The sequence below is a fragment of the Echinococcus granulosus genome (genome assembly GCF_000524195.1).
Source record: "Echinococcus granulosus chromosome Unknown EG_S00011, whole genome shotgun sequence".
NCBI classification, from domain to species: Eukaryota; Metazoa; Platyhelminthes; class Cestoda; order Cyclophyllidea; family Taeniidae; genus Echinococcus; species Echinococcus granulosus.
In genome coordinates, this window is record NW_020170391.1 from 1,416,848 (window position 1) to 1,440,402 (window position 23,555).

A 23,555-nucleotide genomic window follows, 5' to 3' on the forward strand; every position below is an offset into this window, starting at 1 on the left:
ATGCTTGTGGTAGCCAAAGGAGACAGGCATTTCCGACCTATTGAAAATTATTCCGCGGGAAAATATGACGAAAATACATTACAATTAAACAAGAGAAAATAGAAAACTGCTAGTTTGAGTCCGCTCCATGTAATTTGAATGCAACTTTGATAGCTACTTTAAAACCTTTGGTTGTTTACCGAGCCCAACAGAAGAAATAAGGAGGTGTAAGAGCAAAGATTTTTCTTGATTGCGTACATGCATGCCCCCACATTAGATATTCAAGCAAACAGATTTGGAGAAAGAAAGTCTTGTTGCAATACTCGCATTCACAGCAGGCATTTCACAAGCGAAATGCGAAAAATAAATAGCCTCTAAACGTGTTTAAACTGAAGGATGTAATTTCCGTATGCTTCTGCGGTTATTTCACATTTGCTTCGACAATTAAAATCTGTTCAGAAATTTCTATTCCACTTTAAGTCGTTTTATTGCAGGATGATTATTTTTATTTCGGTTATAATTGCGCCTAACCGTTGTATGAGGCAGATCGGACTTTTGATCTTGCCGCTTCGCGAATGCGTTTAAACATAGCCATCCGTTGGCGATATATTACACCTATTCACAAAAAAATTCCCCATTCACACACGAGGCTTAATTGTGCACAAGATTAATGCCTGCTTCTATTTTACAGAAAAGGTAAATAGGACTATTCAAATAGATAGAGAAAAGACATGAGTTCTAAGTTTGTAATGTCCAAAGGGCTGGCCTCCGACAAGGGATGCGCAAATCTGGGAGCCATTAATAAGCGCTATCACAAACAAATTTTCCACTGAACGTGGATCATTTGCGTGATGGTAGGCCTGTCCCTAGAGGGTATTAATTTTTCCGCTCCCTCCCCTCCTCCTCCATTTCCCTCTCGTTATTTCCGGAGAGGTCGGGAGTAGTGGAGCCAGAAACACCTAGAAATCCCCATCACTCTTCGCGCTCACTTGCGCCTGAACAGGCATGCAGAAAATGAATAGGTTTTGTATGTGTGTGTGTGTGTGTGTGGATGCGCGTGTGCGCACGTGCTCATTTTTTCCCATTCGCCAATGGTCTGTGCTAGCCGCATAGGCCATGTGCCAATGGGAGGACGGACCTTACTCCTCCGGCATGCAAGCACATATGCACACATACACTCCAGCCCGAAGGCTCAAGTTTTGATTGCCCTGCTCTCCGATGCAGCAGTGAGAAGCGGTAGTCACTGGAATCACCCATGGCAGAAGATTTGCGACTTAGCTTCACTCGTCCCATGGTCCCCACAGTGAGGGAGAACCGGACACCGGGGTTTAACACCCTTTCGCCCAATTCCATGCTAATCCACGCGCCGGTCGGTGCGCTAGATCTCTCCCTCTACAACTACCATCCAACGCCGCAACGGGTGCATCCGTGTTCGAGTCAGCAGGTCATCTCGGATGAGTTGGAGGAGGGATCATGCGGGCAACCACAAAAGCAGCAGGCCCCCGTGGCCGGTGACGGTGCCGGCTCTAGGGGGCCAAAAATGAAGAGATTCAAGGGACCGAGGAGGAGCAATCTGTTGGAGAAATTTATTGCTCTGTTGGAAGATAAGAGGATAATGGAAGACAGTGAGGATGCTCATCAGTTAGAGGACCTAAAAATGCCACGTCTTAGAAACGTCCTTAACATCATATTCATCACAGCGGGAGTGTGCTTCCTACTGGCGGTTGTTATCGTCATTCTCTACACCACCTTTGCAAGGTACGTTTCCTCAAAAGTTGTGACAATTTAAATGTTCACAATTAATTCGGACTAATAGTTGGGAATTCGTGATTCCGCTTTCTCTGCTACAGTTTGCCATGTCTCTAACTTCCGTCAAATTGCTAGTGTATTCTTCGGTTTACCAAGCACAAATCATTCTCCCTACATTTTGAATGATTCATATCTGAGCGCCTCGAAGTCATAAAGTAATATTTAAATGACTGTTACTGCATTATGAAATGTTGGTATAAGATAGCCATATTTCAAGTTTTTTGACGTCATCATTACCAGTTATTATATGATAGCTTAAATTGCATGAGTGACGTGACATTAAAGTGTTGGTTAATTAATACTACCTGTGATTTACATTATCAAATTTGTAATAACTTCTTTTAGCTGTGTTATACTACTTTTGTGTCTTTGTCCCTGAGCCTTCATTACTAATGTCACTTGTCAAAAATGAGTTTTTTTATCAATCTCCAAATACACCTGTTCGACTAAGGATAATTTTCTGTTGCGTGAGGAAAAAAGTTAAAAATATTTTAAACAGTAGCAATAAATTAAATTTAAAAGGGCTTATTTCTAAGAAGCTACCATTCCCATTAGCAGCTCCCGTTTACGCGTGACAGTGGAGGTCTTTGATGGCATCGGTGCGAGTTCATTTTCGACTGTCCTTATAATCGTAAAAATGAAACTGTTTATTGACCATGGCTTTGTTGGTCTTTTGATTTTCCACATACTCTACTTTCAACGTCGATTTTGCAATTTTAATAGAACTGCTCTGGGATTCAATTTGACCAAACTTTGAGGCCTCTTAAGGACTCGTTCATTTAAAAAAATTAATGAAAGTTGGTTTGGTGTGGAGTTTTCTTCCCTTTGATGCAAAAGCATTTCGCTGAAAGAAATGCACTTGTATTCCTGCCTTTTACTAAAAGTTCATAACTAGCTTCCATTATGGCGTTAAACCACTGCACGTATATCCTCTCAATCCCACATCTTATTATTACTCTCAAGTGTTATTTTTTCAAAAATACATGTTGAGAAACATGATGAAAGTGATATGGAGAAGTGAATGAGGCAATATTACTTGATGCTTTGGTACACCACATTAATAAGTTGTCAGTGCTACAAAGTGGTTGATAGGTTTCAAGAACCAGTTACGATGTGCAGGGAGACCCGGCCAGATAATGAATGGTAGGTGTTTCCACTTTCCCTGAAAGTTAGTAAATAAAGTATGAAGGAAGTGGTTTTTTGTTCTGAGCGTAGAAGTTTTTTTTTGCAGACCGACAAACTAGCTAATGGGAGAAAATATATTTGATAAAAAGCCTCACACCGGGCCGAAGACCTCAGTGTGTGCAAATTTTTGGTCATATGCAACTAACAGACCGGAAGTAGTTGCGCTTTCACCGAAAATTGATACCATTCAAGGAAAACCTACCCATATATGTCCACTTCTCAACTGCAATACCTTATGGCAAAATTACCAACGTGAATTTGCTTCCATGTTCCGAAAGACCTTCTGCCACTAGTACACACATAGTTAATGGAACGAGTATCACGCTAATAGCATTTTTTTCTCTATTTAAGTATTTATGCAGAGGAAATCCTCAGAATGCAATCTACAGTACTTGAGTTTGGCAAATATTTTCACTGGATGAGTGGCTGCTAAACACAGGGATTCTTATTTTCCTTTAAATTGCAGTGATGTCATTAGCAGCCAATTCATACGCTTATTTTCGTTGAACAGGAGACTTAAAAGTACAAAAACGTACAATTTTTTCCAGCATAAGAAGTATCACTTTTGCGGTCAACCATTGTTCTGCCCGGCTGTAGTAATGCCGCTGCATATGGAGAGCATTTAGAGCTAAAACATGCGCGTTATCTATGACAGTTTTTTTTGGTAGTTACATATTTTGGTGCATTTAAGACCGTCTAATCAGTCATTGAACAGTAACAGAAGCTGTTGTCTCTTCCTAAATAACAAGTATGAAATAAGTGGAAATTGCTATTTAAAGTGCCGCATTGAGAGGGATCAAGGCAATCAGTTCACTGCGGAACTATTTGCTATCAGAAATCAGAGAGGACATTTGCTTCCCTTTTTTAGAAATAAGTCTAATGAAAACATTCATAATTATGCCTGTTGCTACGTCCACCCATATTCAGGACATTTAGAGCATTCACTACACATTTACGCTCTATAATTTCAAACATCCTTTATTTGCACTCACTTCCCCACAAGAACCTGGATTTCGTATCAGTTACGTAAAAATTTTTTATGTGAAATTGATAAAGAACACTGGCATCGCTCCTCCCACTGTCTTAAACGTCTAAATATTTCAGATGTCTCTTGTGGACGCAGATTGAATTAGGCTAAACCATTTTACAGAGTGAGGATTTTGTAATAAGACCGCCCATGAAATGGAAGCGTTTTCCGTATTTGAGTCTTCTTGCCACTTCGGTGAATAAAAGTACTTCAAAGTGTTTTCAAAACATTAAGGTTAATCAAGGTGAAAGGCTACAAGGGCAACACTTTAGTGCCCAAGACACAGAAAGTCAAAGACATTTCTAAAACATTGATTCTATTGAAAAACTAGAAATCATTTCTCCCTAGCATTTTTTCGTCGAAATACTGCCTACCATAACCGATTTAGGGCATTGCTTTTGCCCAACAAAATCGTTTAATCTACATTAAAACAAAAATTATAATAAGCTATTTATGCCGTTAGGCATTTCGATTGGCCAATTTGTCGGCATGCTTACAATCGTGTAAGCTTTATTGCTCTTAGCAAAACTAATAAGTGTTTCAAAACTGCAAAGACGGCATCAGTGTGGTTCCTTATGGCAGTAAACGTCCACTACCAGGGTCTTAGAGGAAAACGGATCGTTACAGCGCATGCTTTTTGTTGTTCCGCTATGGCAACAATAGTCATTTCCTTATGCGACCAATTCAGCATCCGCTTAGGATAAAATGTGTCAGCCCCTCAATTGCAGAGCATCCTGCGTTCTGTTTAGCCCGCGGCACGATTTGGGGTAGGTGGACGTCATCAACCGGTAAAGAGCACACGCCACATATACGCGACATTGGCAATGAATTTGGTGGTAAAGTTAACTTGTTCTTCAGTATCGTACCAACCACCAGAGGCGCTTGTCCTTTTCAATGGTTTAATTATTAATTTAAATATTGGCACCACAGTTTAAATCCAGTAAACATTTCAGAGAAATATTGAAAATACATTCTCGTAAATACACGTGTGTATTTTGACCTTTCACTTGTTGTGCAACAAATTATTGCCAAAAACGACGATTAATTCTATTACTCCCACAGGAAAACCTATATTTGTAAAAATTTGAACGCTCTATATTAGCAGGCAAGGTCGCCCTGCCAGCCTCTAAATTTACCCATTTCCAACCGGATGTCAGGCTGCCGTTTTGCAAGAAAAAGCGCAACACAGCGGTGCCCTTCAGAGGGCGAATGAATCGTGCGATTTGAGTGCGTACGAGCAGGCTTTTTTTGTCCAACAATTTCGATCGTGCATATTTTCTTTACAACTTCAATGGCAAGTAGAAACAGGGGAAAAGCTCCGACTTCCTTCCAAAACAGTCATTCACAAAGGACGTTGATCACAGTCGGATGCTCATAGTGACGGTGGAAAGTGCATATTTTGAAACAGTTACGTCCCATCTTTCAAGTTTTAAGCTTTGATTCGACCATCATTGTGTGCATTTTTACGGATCTTATGGAAGAACATTGGTGAAGTGTCATTTTAAAATGCTGTAGAGTTCCCTTTTGATTTCTTAGGGTCTTGAGTTGCATTATTTGGCTATTCTTCTAAAATAACTTTTTGTCTTACATACGGCTGCTTGGACACACTACCATATAAAATGAAAAGTGTGATAAATAAGTTCGACAACAACAATCCACTTTGTCATTTCGTCAAAGTTGACAATTTCGATGTCAAGTTTCATCCTCAGTTGTTTGCATTGAACAACACGAGTTCTTTCATTACGTTCGCGTCAACGGCGCTTGACACCTTGTCGGCATTTGCTTTTGATGTCCGGTTAGTTCTTTGTTTACTACTGCATGTCACACAGTCAGGGGTCACAATGACACTGCCATATTAAAATTAATCTAAAAGAGTGTTACGTGAATTCGGTGCAATTTATCAAGAGGGTGTTTTGAGTTTTGGTGGGGATTGTTCCACAGTCAAATCTTCAGCGATTTAACACCTATATCTTCTTTCTGCCTTTAGGTGAATGCTCACAGAATTAATTGCTCAATTATGTTTAGGCGACAATCCTTTACAAAGTATTTTCGGCAATTTTAAGTGGGAATAGACTCTACCCTTTAAGTCGTGCGATTCTCCTTAATAATTACTGGAGACGAGTCTTTCGTCCTACGAATGGTTATTCGTAGTCAACAAAAAATACTAATGACTTCTTTAAAGTGCCTTGTTTACTAAAACGTTGTCTTCAAGAAATTAGGTGCTAGTTTCATGCCACTGTAGCATGCATTTGACACCATTAAACTCACTATTTATGGTTTGTAACTTGGCGAAAAATGGCGTTGATAAAGCGATGTGATTTGCACAAAATAAACGTTTTCCTGTCACTCAAAAAGTTATCAATTATTTATTTGCTACTTTATTTCAATTATTGCCCAACTGTATTAACTATAAAACTAGTTCCCTTCCGATTAACCCCATTTCTTTCATGCTGAAAATGAAGTAGGCTGTTAGAGATGTCCCTTGAAATAATTGCTGTTTGTCTGCTCAATTCAACAGCAACTGCAACATTAATGATCGGGCACAAACTGTTTCAGTATTCACCAGCATTCTCCCATGCAAAAACCAACTTGTCGGTTTCTCTCAGTAGCACTTTTTCTTCAAAGTTTTTGAAGACAATAAAGGCTCCGCTCTACGCACTTCACTGGCGCAGCAACTAATTTTGAGGATCACGTGCCCTCTCGACTTTATGGACAAAATTGCCTGAAATAGTGCGGATGATTAGATTTCCTTCATCTACACTAGCCACTTTGATCTCACTCAGCGGGTGAAGTAATTTTATGCGTATATCCTCTTGCTAAGGTTATACTGTTGAATATTTCAATTTTTTTCGGAAAATAGGAACACAGTAATTTCTTTTTTTAAGTTTCGAGACTGTTCCACGTCATCCTGCCCAACGATGCTCTGCCCCGCAATAATTAACGGGGTCGGCACGGATACTTGTTAGTATCAATGATTAGCTCGGCGTCCCTCTTTATTTATTCATAATAATAATGTGATTTACCTCTAATGGGCCATGAAAGTGGTCATACAGTGTGTTCGTCTTCTTTTCACGTTATATGTGGGATTTTTGAGCTGCTTAAGGAGAAAATCTTAGGATCGTTTCAACGTTTTCTCGTAATTTTGTAAACTTTAAATGTCACAAATGAAGTCTGCTAAAACCGTATTTGCGTTTTACTTAGCTAATTATAGGACATTTAAGTCTCCATGAAATAATACCAGCTAAATGAGCCCGAACAATAGTTTTACTCATTAGGACTCTTCAAATTTCGGAAATAGGACTCTATCGAGCGTGACGGTGCAAAATATTTCGGCTGTATTCAATTTGGTGAAGTTCCAATTGAGTGAGTTTTAATTCTTTATTTTTTTCAGCAATATTTCACTTCCAACTTGAAAAAAAGGAAGGATAACACAATGTAGAGGCATTTGTCATGCCTCCGCAAAGATTATTCGCCTTTACCTACGAAGTGCTCTTCTGCGAAACTCCTGCCTTCTGACTGCTTTAAAAAGTGTATAGGCTGATGTACTTACTGAATGAAATTGCCGCAAATAGGCCTTGTTAATAATTCGCTTACCGGTCCTTCACCCCACTTTTTATATAAGTGTGGGAACGTGGAAAATAAAATCGTCACAGATTAATATAAACTAATATCAATGCACAAAAATACAAGTGAAATTCCTTATTGAAATGTATACGTGTAGTGAATGATAAGTAAACGTCTGAATTCAATGAGCAGGTAATTGGCATTTCCTCAAAACCCTTGGAATGGCCTTTTACTTGTCCTCCTGCTAGTTTACCTTTTGTGGTTTGCCAAATCTGCTGAGGGTATAGGCATTCTGCGTAAAGCCCACTTGGGGGACGTACTCTATGACCGATTAAATTAACTTACCAATGTTCCACAATTTTTTCCCCCAAAAGTGCCTGTTTCACCTTATTTGTAGTCCTTGCATAACTTTTAAGCCGTTCTTTTAAAGTAGCAAATTTGGGGTAGGTGAAAAAACTGCGGCCACGGAAGGAAATCAGGAATTTTTTGTGGAAATTGGCTCATGAGGTGATCGGGAGGACTCATGCAAAACCGATGGATGATTTAAGTAAGATAGGTACATGCTTTCATATCTCAATGCGGTTTTTCAGAAACCAGAATAGACACAAAAGCATCTTATCATTTTGGCCGAACAAAGGATGTAAAAATTTATGTTGCGTTGCCAATAGCATGGGAGCATTGCAGAAACACATGTGATGCAAGATTGCTGAATAAATATGGTCAAGAACTTTAGAAGTAAAAGCTATCTAATCTCGTCCAAAATATGTTAGATTCCGATTTTTGTCACGAGAATAAGATTGCCAAAACTGCGACCAGGCTTAAAAAGGGGAAAACAAGAAAAGATTTGGAAGTTTAATGAACCTATGCTTCTCTAAATGCAAGAGAATTCTCCACTGACCGTGGCTTATACTTCCGTCTACCCTGTCAGATGCCACCCCTTCATTTGTCTCTTTCTTCAAATTGTAATAAAGCCCATTAGTATAGAATATTTCTTAATCACATTCAAGATGGAAGTACATACAATGCGCTGCCCCTTGTAAATCTGCTTCGGCCATCACATAGTGGTCGGTGTTTTAAAAACCATGCACGAGCTAGTAACATTAAACACCAGACATTCATGGAGGCAGAAAGTCATTTCGTCACTTTGTCCGTGACCCATCTCATCAACGTGATCGTACCCGGGGCTACTTCCCCTTTTTGAAACGCGTTAAGAGAAAGGTATTCATCTGTTTGTAGTACTCAAGACCGGCATTTCGTGTCACAATTTTTAACTACAATAAAACTAAGCTAGAAATGTAGCCATTTAATAAAAGACATACCAATGTGGCTTCATGAAACTTTATTCTGCTTTTATTTCCTTCCCACTCTGTTTGCATTTGTCTGTTGCCCAGCCACCTATCTAGGGTCTGCTCAGCTCCTAGGGCAATGGAAGCGACCGGATTTGGTTATGCAATTCCCAAATTTTCATATAAGTTCCACAGGTAACTTCGTAATAGTTCAATGTTGCTGTAATAATCCGTTTCCTTCTCTTATCACGTATTATTAAGATAAATATCAAGAGTCAGTGTGGCATTGACAAACATCTGATGAGGAGCTTTGCAGATTTCGACCTCTATATTTAGTGTCTTCCGGTTGTAGCAAGGAAGCTTGGTACGTAGCAGAAGAAATGAGGTTAGTTATTCACCATATTAGTACTACTAATATGGCATTCTTAGTATTTTCGGAAGCAGAGAAACGCCGCGGTAGGGATTTATCATTAACGCAGGGGAGACGTAGACAGGGACGGACGACCTGCACATAAAACGGCAAATCACTTTGATATATTTTAGAAAATGCAACTTTAGCCTTGACTAATGATTGATATTTATGTCATTAGACGTATTTCTATAAAAAAAAGCGATGCAATCATATTCACCTTTTGTTGTATTAAATTGGATCTAATTTTAGTAAGGTAGACAGGAACATTTAGAGTCAATTAAACAGGCCAACCAAGAAAATATATGCATTGCCCTTTTTTATGCGAGAACCGTATTACTGAAACAGGTCGTAGATACACCCATTTTGAGGTAGTTAGCTTATATAAACTTATGTGAGCTTCTTTTTCAATTTCGACGTGTTTTACAAATAGCTGGGTATTATATTTTTTATAAACAGTTAAGTCAGTGGGTATTTGCGGCTCCATATTACTGTCCAATATTTGTTTAACTACATTGCGACCCAAAATAGTCCATATAATTATAGGTGCTGCGGCATTTGGTTCTTGTTGTTATTCGCCGAGGTGGGTTTTGAAGCTTTTGGTTCTTTGTGCTTCGGCGCATGTAGTTTTGGGGTATTTAACGGCCTTGTTTAAAGTGTCGGTATTTGCACGGAAAAGGTTACAAGCCTGCCCCATTTTGATGGTCTGTTTGCCTTAACTCTTCTTTTGGTATTCGCTTCAATTTTACGCTGTTATTTGCCTAGTCATGCAGGAGCGGTCCATTGTAGTGCATTGCTCCTGTTTTTCAAATTTTTCCCTCCTTTTAGATGCCTTTATATCCTAGTCTCGAAGCCCTAACGATTGGAAAGGAGGTGGATGCCCAAAATAGGCTTGCCACCACCCTGATGTCTGCCCCAGCAGCATCCGACTCCACAGGTGGTGTAAACTACGCCTTGTTGGCTAGCGAATTTTTGGGCCTGGACCTTTCCTTGGTTACTTATGATGAGTACGGTAACGCCTGTTATGGTGGGCAACCTAACGCAGACGCGATCGCAACCCACGTAGGCGGTACTGTTGCTCTTCCGGATCCCAACGCCATCGCAAGTAGAGATCCTGTCAATGTATCACAGGGAGTTCGCGAAGTAACAATACGAAAGAACAAACATGGTTTTGTGGGGCTACAATTACGCAATCAAGACCGCGGAGTGTTCGTGACTTATGTCGAATCTGATTCTCCAGCCGCCGAGGCTGGTCTTCGCTTTGGCGATCAAGTTTTGAAGATTAACAGCCAATACACTGTCGGTATGACTGGGAAAGAGGCAATGAGCTTTATCAGGCGATCTTGCGGACCAACAGTTGATATTATCATACGCGACCGGTGAACCAATTAGCTCAGTGTTAATTGAAAACCGTTGGTTTTTTCAGTTCATAGTCTTATTACGTACTTGTTGGAAGTTCTTTGCCACTTAGTGAGATTTCGTCGCATTCTTATTTCAGGCCCCTTGAACGCGTCGTTACGCTGGCAAAGGACAGCCTGGGGTGTCTGGGCATTCTCATCAAAGATGGAGATATTGAGGCCATTGTTAAGGATTCAAGTGCTGCTAGGAATGGTGTGCTGATTAATAGTCACTTGGTTGAAGTGAATGGCATTAATGTGCTCGGTCTTTCCGATAAGAAAATTCGCGAACTCATCAAAGTCTCCCCTCAGAACGTCAGGGTGACGCTTATTCCCGGCTTTTACTATCAGCACCTTTCGAAAAAGTGAGCTGCGTTCAATTGCGTTCTTTTATGCCTTGGACATTTGGCTAATTCGTAGACTTCGTTTATCACGATGTTCAACGGAATGTTCTTTGTTTTTACCACGTCAACGGGTGCCTTACCTTACTTGTCACTAAAATATTTATTTGGTTTTTGTTTATTTCAGACTTGGGAGGGGGCTAATGAAGAATATGGACCGCTCCGAACCAATGGCATAGAATTTCTCCTCCCCACTCTGTTTGCCTATTTCAACCAATTGCCATCTCAATTCCGTATTTTAATACACCAGTTGACTTCTGTTTTATGTAGTATTGTTTTTTTCGGTTACTTTAATGCATTAAAGCTACTTTGTCATCACGCATTTCCTGTTGTTGGGGGGGGGGGGGGTGTATGTCTTTCTCCAAAGCTGACCTCGCGCGCGTGGGACGTAGGGCTTCTTGACCCACCATATCGATTAGCCAAGCACCATTGAATTGTTCACCTCTGGCGGGGGCACGTGCTCTATGCTGTGTTGGTTCTGCGCTGACTTGAAATAGTGGGCGTCGAGGAAGCCTGGTACAATCGATGTCACATTAGGTGCTTACGATGCCAGTTTAACCGGTGGGTGGATTTCACCACTCGCTGATTCCCGTTTCCTGCTCGAGTGGATGTTTTGTTTATTGACATGGCCGTGTGGTTTGTCCCCTAATCAATGACTCGAGGTTAGTGAGCAGAGGCGAAGCATTCATTCGCCCAAGATGAGGAGGGTCGGTGCTCACCAGCGGCGTTGAGCAATGGGTGTGGCTGAAGTCACCCATGGCGTTCGGCCTTTGCACTGGTTATTCACTACCCCAGCAAAAAGGAGACGTGCAGCGTTGGCGCTGTGAGAAAGCCTTTACTAGCATTCAGCTGGGAAACGCGCACCGTGCATACGCCTACCTGTACTCGCGCCGTTCCCTCCTACCGCCGTTTGATGGGGGCTCCACTGGGTACACCTATTTCTGTTTTGATTGTAGGTCTCATTGACTCACAGTTCTTATTTTCAATTGCAGTACGATTTTGTGATCAGAATGAAAAATACATTTTCTTCTGTGAGAAATGAGTTCTCTATTATTTTAGACACCTGCTATTTTTATATGCTTCGATGTATGCATATGTAATTTTTTTCAACTCCATTACACCTAATTTTTCATATTTCGGAATCCAAACAATACATAAATCGGAAATGATATTTTTTGACGCGATTTTATTTTCGACCACTTTTAATTATTGCTTTAGGACATTATAGTGTGTGTGTGTGTGATTTACTGCTCACGGGGCTTATCTGTTAAGCCATCTAGAGATAAGCGACACTCTGTTGATAATCCAACTTGAAGTGCTAGCAAAAATTTAAGTTTTATTCTACCATCTGGAACCGAGTTCAGAACATGTAAATTCGTAGGTAGCGGTAATTCTGATATAAGTATCCGACAGATTCATTGGAATCATTAGTGGGGACGAGCTACCTACGGAAGTAATTGGCTCCTCTTATGATAAAACACTTCGCTACAACGGCATTTACCAGCTGTTCTGCTTGAATTACATAGGAAAGAATTGCTACAGCATGGTTAGCAGCCTATTGTACATCCTTCCAACGGGTTTTCAACACTCTCGAAAGTGTAAATGGAAGACGCACATTTTGCCCCTTTTAGTGCACCTGAATTAACGTGATTTTGCCCATCGAATGAAGAAATAGGAAGCTTGCTCGAGATTTGAGCGCCACCAAATTATGTCCTATTTCGCTACCTCGTGGTACTTGGATCCGCATCTCCTGCGGTTCTTCTGTAATGGCGCGCTTGTTGCACTGGTTAAATTGCAAGAAGGCGTCTACTTTTGCGCATTCCATCAGTTTGTTCGTTCAATCGCCGCATGAATCCATTGCATAAAACCAATTTATGGGAAACAATAAGAGAGTGCATATGTCTTTTTCGGTGTAGCATCATTTAGCTGCTATTAACAGCCTTATCTTTCCTCTCGAATGCCAAAATGTACTTGGCTAACTTCTAGATAGTAAAGTTCTAAGCGAGTGGCCCGTGCGCTCACGTCATGTCTCTCTTCCTCTACGCCCATCGAGAGCACTTCAGTCAGTAAAAAGCATTTAAACTTTAAATTAGAGGTATGCATGCAAGTGTTCCATCCCCGCATCATCCACTCATTCAATAAATGTTTTGATGGATGAGGTAAATCAAATGATTTTTACCTGCCACTAGAGCATTTTCGTGTTATTTTGTATCGCTGTGATAGCCCGCACATTATTTAAGTGCGCATCGTTGCTAGCAATGTTCTTTTCTTTTTGTGAAATCTTTTTAATAAGTTGATTTTGCCTGTGCTTCTCGTTGCACGTTGAAACAACTAATAACGCAGATGTATCATTTTACTAGCCTAGGCATCAACCGTTCCATTCTCCCGCATGGAATGTACGATATTGCCATGCGAAGATAAGGCATCCGTAAGGAATTTGTTACACCGACCACCTTCCAATATCCCCATTTATCTTCTGCTCCAAAGTCCATTTATCCAAAGACGTTATTTCACACTAGAAACACGCTTGCTTATGGGTTTTTCCATGTTGGTCAACTAACATCGTTACCAGTTACATTGGTGGTTACTTACCTCATAGATGTGCTAATTCTATTTGTGTGGATTATGTAACTGTGAGTGGTGTAGTTGGGTGAAGTTTGTCATACAGCTGACAGATAGACAAATTTCTGTAAAAGCAGAATTCCAAAAGGTTCGATAAAAGAAGGATTATCTGGGACATCAAGAAGCGTTTATCACCTCGTGTGTAATACTCTAAGTCGTGAAATGCGTCCTGTCTTTTCAAACGTCGTTTAACTTTACTTTATTAAGCGTTGTGTAGCTATGCAATACATGTACACAAACTCACTTATTTAGCTACTTCATTTTCTACTAGTCCATCGCCATACTTGCTCACCATTCACTTAATAAACGAGTTGATGATTTTAAAGTTGTTATAAAATTACTAAGAAATAAAAATGCTAAATTAGATGCTAACTTTACTTAAGACCGGACAAATTACAAATAAGAAGTTTGTACTCCGGTGAAGGTAGTGTTGGTGATATTCAACTAGGCTTAAGCTGCTTTCACACTTTTTGCTTTTACTAAAGTATGCTTCGTCAAGTGCTATGACATGAATGACGCTAAAAATGCTTTGCCTACACCCACGGAAAACGTGTGTTGTGCATGATCTCAATGCACCGTGATTGACGTAGCCTAACTCACATCTTGGAGAAAGATCACTCCGCCAATCTGAGCTGATTTCCCCTCTGGCATTGCTGTCATCGCTGACAGTCACTCTAAGGTTGACCACGTGGTTCACAAATGGCACATCATGCCCACATGAATGGATTGACAGACTAATTCCACCTCTCAATAAGGTCTGAAATGATTTCGTTCTTCTCTGGAACCAAATGAGACTTACATTCTGAACTTGCTAAATAGGTAGAAAACACAATTTTGTGGCTAGAAGATGTCACGTCATGCAGAGTGACCAATCGTCCACTTGGCAATGGCATACCTCGAAACTCCTCCTGGAAGGTGGAGTATTAAAGCTTTGATGGCCACGGTCGAGTTTAATGCCATCAGATGCACTAGTCGAACGTCAGAATACGCCGATCAAAGCTAAGGGGTTTTTTTTAGCCAAAATAGTTGGAAAGGCCCCTTACTAATGCTCAATTTTTAATTGGAAAACCTCATACGCCTCAGACAAACAGCGAGACCTGCGGCGCACACAGACCAATCAGGTGGACAGCTGCAGCACGCACATCGCACGCGTTGGTGGTATCCTCGCTCAAGACAGTCAACCAGGATGCCCGAGGCTGGCAAAGGATCAGATTTAGGCAAACGAGAATATACATCCGCACGCACAAGCTGGTGAAATCGAAATGAGTCCTGGCCAAAAATTGCCCTTAGATGGTAGTGATATGAGGAATAGCTATGACTCGTTCGCACCCATATTCGGCGGTAGTTCATCGAGTCGTTGTGGCTTGTGGAGCGCTACTTTCGGCTCCTCCCCGTCATAGCCGCGCAAACTGAGGACTTTAATACTGCTAGCAATAAAATGGTGCGAAATGCTAACAAAACAGTAACGTCGGAAATGTTCCAGAACAACTTTTGTTGATTTGAAAAATGCTAGAACGGCAAAACTATGATTTTTAGGCTTGCGCCATTACGGAGTGCGGTGTCACAATTACAATCTTTGTAAAACGGTACTACGAGTTCGCACAACTTAGCCCACGCAAACCACAGCACATTTAAATTCGTGTTCTTTATCGCGCCTAAATTTAACCTAGGGGCGAACTATCACACTTAACTTACACCAGTGGACTAATATGACGTATGATTGAGCTGGTTACATCCATTCAAAACGCTCGCAATTACAGCCTTATTTGATAAATAACGATTTCAAAATAGTGCATGAAAGTAGCTGACCATTTCGGGATTGAATGCAAGACGAGGCAAGATAAAACTAATCAAAGACCAGTATTGCTATACCGCATTAAAAGAGCACCCAAAATTGGAGAGTGCCTTTCTCGCCCATTTGCATCGAATTGCTCTCAAAGCACGTGGTTCTACCTTCAGCCAGAAACCATCCTCACAATACGCCATTCCCTTGCGATGAGTACCAATTTTAAGTTTTCCACCAAGGTATTCTAAGCAAGCTACTTCCACCCAACTTTTTGTGGAAAAAAGGAACTCCAAAATGTTGTCTACGGATAGTTTCAGCGTTACCCTTTACGATAAATACACGGTTGACTGCTACAATCGGTTATGTCATGGCTAAAGCGAAGCCTTCACACGCAAAGCTCCACCATGGAACGTCATGTGAACAGTTATCCTAACAAAACTAAACTTCCGCCGTCCATGTAACCAACCTCTGATAAAAGGCGTAAACTATTTCACTAGATTCCGCTCACTACAGGGTGCCATCACAGTAGGAAATTGTATCCCACCCTCACCACGATTGCCACGTATCTAATTGATCTCCAACTGAATAATTTCTACTGAACAAATATGAGTAAGTGAGCACCCGTACAATCATATCTCACACCCACAATTAACAGATTTCGTATTACCAATTTGGACAGGAGCGCACTTGCAACCCCAGTGAGGAGCGTTCCCAATCTACCAAACCACCATAGCGATAGCCTCTGGGGACAAGACTCAAGCGAAATCAAGATTCCATAAAATCAATGATTGTGAGACAAGGGCAGTGAGTCAAAGGGAGAGAGGAGGAGAAAGATTGATGAATGAGCCTGCATCTATGTACACGCCAGCATACATATCCGAGGGGGGAAGCTGGAGGTCTATGGGAGACTGTCACTACCCTCTATTGTAGCCGGAGTGACACCATGTCGCCCTGAGATGACGATGTCCTCGCCCACCTCCAGATCGGAGTGGAAAGAGGAGGAGGAGGGAGAGGCGGCGGTGGGTTCAAGGCCGAACCCGCAGTCCTCTATCGCGGGAAGGAAATCCTCCTCGTTGTCATGACAAGCATCGCTTGAGGTAGAGGTAGCAATACCGGCGCTAGTGACAGCAGGCAATGCGAAACCGAGGCAAACAGCCACCTCATTAGGCAAATGATCCTTAATCTCCAACAACTGATTATAGATGCCCTGGGCGCGACTCAATACGTTCTGAAGGTTTATCCTCTCGCTCAGACCGTTGATGTGCTAAAAAAGAGAAAAGGTGGGGAGGAGAGGAGAAAGGATACAAGGAAAAGCACAATTACAACGCTTTAATATAGCAGTACTATTAAATTAATCATTTCTGCTGATACTCAACACTCCTGATGCGACGTTGCGAAATCATGTGACATTTACAGATCAAATGAGCTTTGTACTTTGTAATGAATGCACGTTAATAAGGTGGGAAATACCTGAAGTATTTGACTTATGTCTGAGCAACTTCTGATTATAGTCTCAGCCTCAGAGTCGAAAATGGCGACTGCGATAAGTAGTTGGAAGTTCCTTGGAGCAACGCCGCTGTAAAGTGTCTGCAAGAGAAAAAAGCCGATCACCACTTAGACTTCCACTCAGGCCCTTTGTTTATATTCTGATAGGCTTTTAAGTTACGCCCTAAATCTTCGTGGATAATTTAAATATCGATGCAGATTAAGTAAAATGGCAATAAAATTATCATCCGCTCTACCATGCCTGCAATAAGGAGAATATCCCAAGGCCATCGCTGCCAGGAGAATGTTTGTGAGAATAACTAACCTCCCAAAGTATTTTGATATCATCGTAGGAGAATTCGCGTTTAAAGATGATAAAAAACCATCTGAAGCAGAAACTCATCGATGTTGCCTCCTTTTCACCTAAAAAATAAACAGTGTTGGGTAAAAACCGTATTCGAGGCAGTGGGCAATCGGATCCAAATAACAAGGCTGAAGGTCGTTTAGAACAAAAAGAGGTAAGCTTACGCAAAAATCGTGCAAAACGAGGCATAAGAATTTCGATTAGCTTGAAGAGGCCGACGAATTGACTGGATAGAACTGATGAATCGTCGGAAAAGTGACCGGACTGTTAAAGGAAAAGAGTTAACTGTCCGATTGGTTAAGAGGTAAACTGAAATATGATTTACAAGCCCCATAATTTTTCAACACTCCACCCTTTAGTTCATTTTAAATGCCAAAGCCTCCACTCGTTTATTAGAAATTGATTTAGAGGATGGGAAAGGCATGAGTCTGGGCAGACTACCAGATTGGCGTAAATGAAACCAACATTATTATCGCTACAATGATGGTGATAAATATAAAATGAATAAAATTGCAGGCGCGACTTCTATTAAAAGTAAAAAAACCCTAGTCATATCTTCGTTTTAGGTAATAAATAAAATTTCGGTGCAAAGTAGTCCACGACTATCGACATTTTAGGTATTCCTCCACCAGTGACAAATGGCATCTTGTATGATGCTTCATAATTTTTTTTCATATACAGATTAGCATTAGTTTGTTTTCAGCTCGAACTTTACCGCAGAAAACGTTGAAGGTACCTACTACATGCCTCGATGGTACAGCTACTTACAAAGTGCAATAAGAGGTGGCCATTTCAAGAAAAATGGAAAGTCGACGCTGGTCGGTTGCAGCCATAAAATACCGTCACCTGTTCTTTGAACCAATCAAGAGTAGGGACAAAGCATTCAGCTTGAAATTCCATTCCCACAATCACTTGAGATATCGTAGATTAATAGCAACAGGGTAGCCACAAACATGAATGCAGTACCGTCAGTGAATATGGATAAAAACGTGGATAAATGATCATCTATAGAGAGCCCATCGCAACAGCAGTAGCTAGTAGAACTGAAATGGCCATAATTGAACGCGTGATCGTTACGGCAGGGTCTAGCCTCGTTTATTTGAGTCACTCATATGGCACTGCGAGTCACGAATTAAGTAAGTTCACCAGGACACAACTTTGCTCAATGACCTACGCAACAAACACTATACAATTATTCGCGAAAGTGGTTGAACAACACTGAAAGCTGTTACTGCTAAGGGTAAACTGACCACACAAACGGACTTTTGCTATCTATCCGACCGTCCACCAGTGAACAAGATCACGTGGATCAGTAGACCGAATGTAAGACTGCTTTGCATTAGCTTAACATAATTGTTGAATGCGCCTCAAACTCTTTTTCAAGAATGTCATTTAAAAATATATGAAACAATTAAAGAAATTAAAAGTGGAGGTGAGAAATGAGGGAAAAAGAGACGTACAATATGATCGAGGAGCCCAGCGAAGCACCAAAAGGCGTCCTCTTCACCATCAATGACCGACATTATGACCGCCAACAAGTCATTCATTCCTTGAGAATACCCTGAAGGTTGAGTGTAGAAGAGGTAAACCTTTCAAAATATTTCAACACTAATTTCATGACAAGCGACCGGAGGCCTGTTATGGCAGTAGGTTCACGCCTAGTTGGAAAGATGAACGATCATGATAATGAAGGAGTTCTGATTTTGCCTGATGTCTTCTGTGATCTAATTTTCAAACAAATAAGCGTTAGCGTCAGATGCGCCAGGTTGTCACTTTAAAAGTTCAAAAAATATCTTTAAGCTATAATTACTTTTCAGAGATGGTAAATAAACTTAAAAAATAAGGATATAGACGACAAATACAAGGCCGAACAGCGGCGTCGCTAAACCCAGCATCGAGCTCCTAAACCACGGGAAACAAACAGAGTGCGATGTGCAGTTTTCTAACTGAGAAAATGAGTAAACTGGACATTTATGGGGAGTGAAATGTGGTTATTAATTGTATTCACTCACCTAGATCGGGATTATAGAAAGTGTACGTCATGAGTATGTTGTAAAGCCGTGTAAGAGCTCCCGATGAATTGTCTCTGAAGAGGGCTGTCTGCCGATCAGTCCGATAGGTGTCCTTTTCTAAAAATCATGTACACACCAACGGGATAGTTTGTCGGTCGAAAATGACTCTACAAGAACTCGGTGTGAGCAAACGAACCTATAATGCTCTTGCGCCCTCTAAAAACACAAGAGTTCCTTACTTGCTTTGGCGACATTGATCGCCAAAACGTCTTCATGATGTGATAATGCTGGCTGAAGAATACAAAAGTTCATTTTTAAAAACGGAAAATCGATTACAAATGATGGTATGATGCAAACGTAGGTAACAGTAAACTACGAATTGGGGCAAATATGCGATTGAGTGTCACCTATTGTTGATATGAAAAGTTAAATGAGGCTAACTGCTTAGCCTGAACCCTCTTAGCATTCTCCTCCTTTGTGAAATCCCACTTCAGATAGCCAAAAAGGTACTTCCATGCGATGGGTCTGAGATCCGGTTCAATACCCTAAATCCAATGTAAAAAGTATTAGGCAGGTAAATCAAGGCTTGTTTATTAGGAGCCATTGCATGGCGGATGAGTCAAAATAAATTAGGTATCGTTCCTACTGTGAGAATTACACCATCTCATGGGGGGCACTTCCGGTGATTTAATAAGTGCCCACGCGATCAAATGATATGAAAACATTGACTTTATATGACGAATTTGGCTTGGCACAGAAGTGACTCATTGTTGGATTGAAGGGTCACTCAATATAATAAAGATAACAAGCGCTGACCTTCGACAGGTAATACAAATGAAATTCAAGCGTAATTTTTATAGGAATGCATTAAAACGGTATTATAGAGGAAAAATTAATGAATGAATTCTAACGATAATCACTCAACAATAAGCAGATAATACAGGGACTGTCGTATACAGACCAATGAATTTGAGAAAAAAATCACAAACAAGTGGAAAGTATCGAAAAGTTGTACTATTGAAGGTGAAATTGAGTTAAAAGTACTGATAAACATGTTGATGATAGAAAATTGAATAAACGAAGCGCAATTCATCCCATTAATATATGCCAATCTAGAACAGCGACTAAAGTAGTAATTAGCCATCCGTATGTAGCGCGTGTAAAAGCAAAACAGACAACCATTTACTCCATTGTAGATGGAGGTCTGTAGTTTCTCCGCCACAGTTACACGTCCGTCACGATCGAGGTGACGCTGCCACATTGCCAGAGTAACTGGATGTCTGCGTGGCACGGGTTTGAGATTGGGAATGCAGATAGGGCGGGGAGGACAAGAGATGAGTTGATATTCGGCATCGTCGGGCGCTGCGATGGAAGTTAGAGGTTCGTCGAGCTGCAGTCGGTCGGCGTAGATTTGGTTCGTCATGGTGCGCTGTGCAATTAAGTCGGGGTCTAGGAAGCCCTCGGTGTTGGGGGAGCGGCGCCACGAGGTTGTACCATCGTAAACACCCACACTGTTCAGCGCAGCGTCAGTGCTCACCCGCAGACCCTCGAAGACACTCATGAGTTTTGTACCCACGCCATGAATCACAGACATAGGAGAACTGGAGAAGCTAGATGAAACAAGTGTTTTAGTGTTTTATAAGCAAAGATCACTCCTGCTCCCGAGAGCAAGGAAAGTAAGAGAGAGCGACAAATCTTACTCTGACGTTGGTAGCTGATAGGTTGTTGTCCTACGGGTAGCCCTGTAGACTTCAGGATCTGATGATACTCTAAAATGCAGAAAACCTGTGAATTTGCCAATCAGAGGGTAGAAATAAGAAAATCGTCGACGGCAGCCTGAAAATATCGCGTGAACAAGAATAGACACACTAACACCACTATCTGAAGAATGACAAGCGCTCCATACACAGCTACCGCCCACATAGCATAAATCTTCGAATAGAAAGCCTGTGTTTCTATGCGATATTCAAGATGGTGACACAACAATAAGTAAGTCTTCGGGTGATTTGAAAAAACTATTAACAGTTTCGTTAGACATCACATTGCAAATTGACTTACTGTTGTAGATCAATATGTGACTGGAGTTTTTTAATGAAATCAATCGAACCACCCTGAGTGAACTCAAAAGGACCAAAAATCTCATTTTGGTTAGTTCGAAGGAAGATGCAGGTGCAACGGCGGTTAAATGACAAACGTCGGCGTTCCACTTGACTGATGCTGGAGAGAGGAATTTTAGGGGAGGCTTGACGCTCTAGCAGGCTATCGCTGTCAGCAATCCACTGGATTATTGTATCCTCCGAATTCTATGCACATGAGGCATAAAGCCAAAAGAAGAGGCACTTACAGGGGGGAGGAGAAACAAAGTTCCAGAAACAGATTCGGCGTCAGCCGTAAAGTTAACATGGCACCATTTATTACAAGTTTCTTCGGGAAAAGCCTGAAAGGAAGTAGAGCAGATGAACCGTAGATACCGGAGAAAGTCTAAAGCACCATATATCTACAACTAGTTTATCCGATGAGGACTTGTAATGTTAAACTACCCTGATATGACAACAAAAACCAGCCAATTCCGACTTAAAAAAAGATGTGACAAGTTTCAAATTAATGCGCCACCCATGTCGATGCGAGGCAGCAGTACATTTTGCCAGGCGACCAAAAAGTAAAGGTGGATCTAAACTGATCCCAATACTACAGTAAGAAATGTTCATTATGGCTATAATTAGGAATCCATTATAATAGACAAGCATACCACAATATCGATGCAACAATGGGTCTGGCCCGAAAAGTTTAATCATGTATACTAACAAAGCTAAAAAACAGAAATAATCTTCATTCGTAATTCTGTGAAAAAATGCCAAGTACGACAAAGACATAGACAACACAGACATAAAGTCTTCATAAAACCAGACAAGCCACCGAGACATGAGCTCAGTAAAACATTCCAAGGGTTAGACGTAGAGGTGTCTTGCTCAGATAAGTAACAAAAGTAAAAACAAAATACCTAAAAATTTTTGAGCAAAATAGTTTAGTTTACTGAGTGCAATCACATATCTTAGCGATTCCTAGGCATGATATAAGTTGACGTATTAGCAACTTAAGGCAATAATTAGCTTTCTAAAGCTTGATTGCTGTTCCATTCATTTGTTGCGCAATTGTTGGAAATGCGAAATCTGCTGCTTATTCAATTTTGCAAAACTTGTAGATTACTTATTTTCATAAGAACATCACTTCATTGCAAGCAAAAAAATATTTCCTACACAAACTACTGTAGCGTCCCGAGACTCCCTGAAGACGAAAGAAGACACGATACTCGGGCAAAATATGTATTCAGTGCATAGAAGGTGTCTGGGCTATTGGCATGGCCCGAAAGGCCAGCCCACCCAGCGAGGTACAATGGGGCTAATTCAAAGTACAAAAGTGGCGCCTCACCAGAACCGAGGGATAAACCACTATCGTATTACACTACTATTACGTAATACAAAAGTGGTTTATCCCTCGGTTCTGGCGAGGCGCCACCTTTGTATTTTGAATTAGCCCCCTTGTACCTCACTGGGTGGGCTGGCCTTTTGGGCCATGCCAATAGTCCAGACATCTTCTCCGTGCTGAACATATATATTCTGCCCGAGTGCTGTATCTTCTTTCGTCTTCAGGGAGCCTCGGGACGCCACAATTAGCACGTCTAAAAATAATGACTTATTTATTCCAGTTTTACCATTCTTACTTTAGACGCACCACCTTGATACAAGAATATCGGCAAACATTTTTTGGATTTGTGCAGATCGAGAAGGATTTACGACGTATTCAGATGTATAATTGCCGTTTACGTCCTTTTCAAACAAATCAGTAGCCTACGCCCATACATAGGAAAGTCAGTACACCGACTGTCACCTTGGGGCTCTATTGTAGCGTCCCAAGCCTTCCCTGAAGACGAAAGAAGACACGATACTCAGGCAGAATATATTGAAATACTTATGTTGTTTGAATTTGCCTTTCAGGGAGGAGACAAGCAGGAAATTCGGACCTTGTAACTGGACCGCCCTCTCCCTTACCTAGTGACTGCGGCTCCCCTCCTTCTTGAATATTGTATTTTCCCTATACATCTTGTCGTCTTTAATAAAGATGTCCAAAGCAAACCAACCGGGCTTGTCTAGGAACGCTAGGAATCGGGAAGCGAAGACCGAGGAGTCTCGCTCCACAATATATATTCAACACAGATGGTGCTTGGGCTA

The 23,555-nt window shown here is 41.1% G+C and overlaps 3 protein-coding genes across 3 annotated transcripts; 2 read left to right on the forward strand and 1 right to left on the reverse strand. All coding sequences in view use genetic code 11, as the record gives it.

Moving 5' to 3' along the window:
* Positions 1–1,270: 1,270 nt before the first annotated feature.
* On the forward strand, positions 1,271–2,545 carry EGR_02525 (hypothetical protein; the record flags this gene model as incomplete). Its single annotated transcript, XM_024491774.1, has 2 exons — positions 1,271–1,737; positions 2,347–2,545. The coding sequence occupies 2 exons, from the start codon at positions 1,271–1,273 to the stop codon at positions 2,543–2,545; spliced, it is 666 nt and encodes a 221-aa protein (XP_024353925.1).
* A 7,542-nt stretch (positions 2,546–10,087) lies between these two features.
* EGR_02526 (Syntenin-1) lies at positions 10,088–11,236 on the forward strand (the record flags this gene model as incomplete). The annotated part of the gene is made up of 3 exons (XM_024491775.1): positions 10,088–10,638; positions 10,758–11,021; positions 11,185–11,236. The coding sequence occupies 3 exons, from the start codon at positions 10,088–10,090 to the stop codon at positions 11,234–11,236; spliced, it is 867 nt and encodes a 288-aa protein (XP_024353926.1).
* A 3,522-nt stretch (positions 11,237–14,758) lies between these two features.
* Positions 14,759–22,121, reverse strand: EGR_02527 (TBC1 domain-containing protein; the record flags this gene model as incomplete). Its single annotated transcript, XM_024491776.1, has 15 exons — positions 14,759–14,875; positions 15,633–15,766; positions 16,384–16,729; positions 16,936–17,052; positions 17,276–17,373; positions 17,479–17,578; positions 18,775–18,875; positions 19,327–19,443; positions 19,523–19,617; positions 19,768–19,871; positions 20,513–20,936; positions 21,027–21,095; positions 21,385–21,629; positions 21,671–21,823; positions 21,867–22,121. The coding sequence occupies 15 exons, from the start codon at positions 22,119–22,121 to the stop codon at positions 14,759–14,761; spliced, it is 2,475 nt and encodes an 824-aa protein (XP_024353927.1).
* Positions 22,122–23,555: the final 1,434 nt, after the last annotated feature.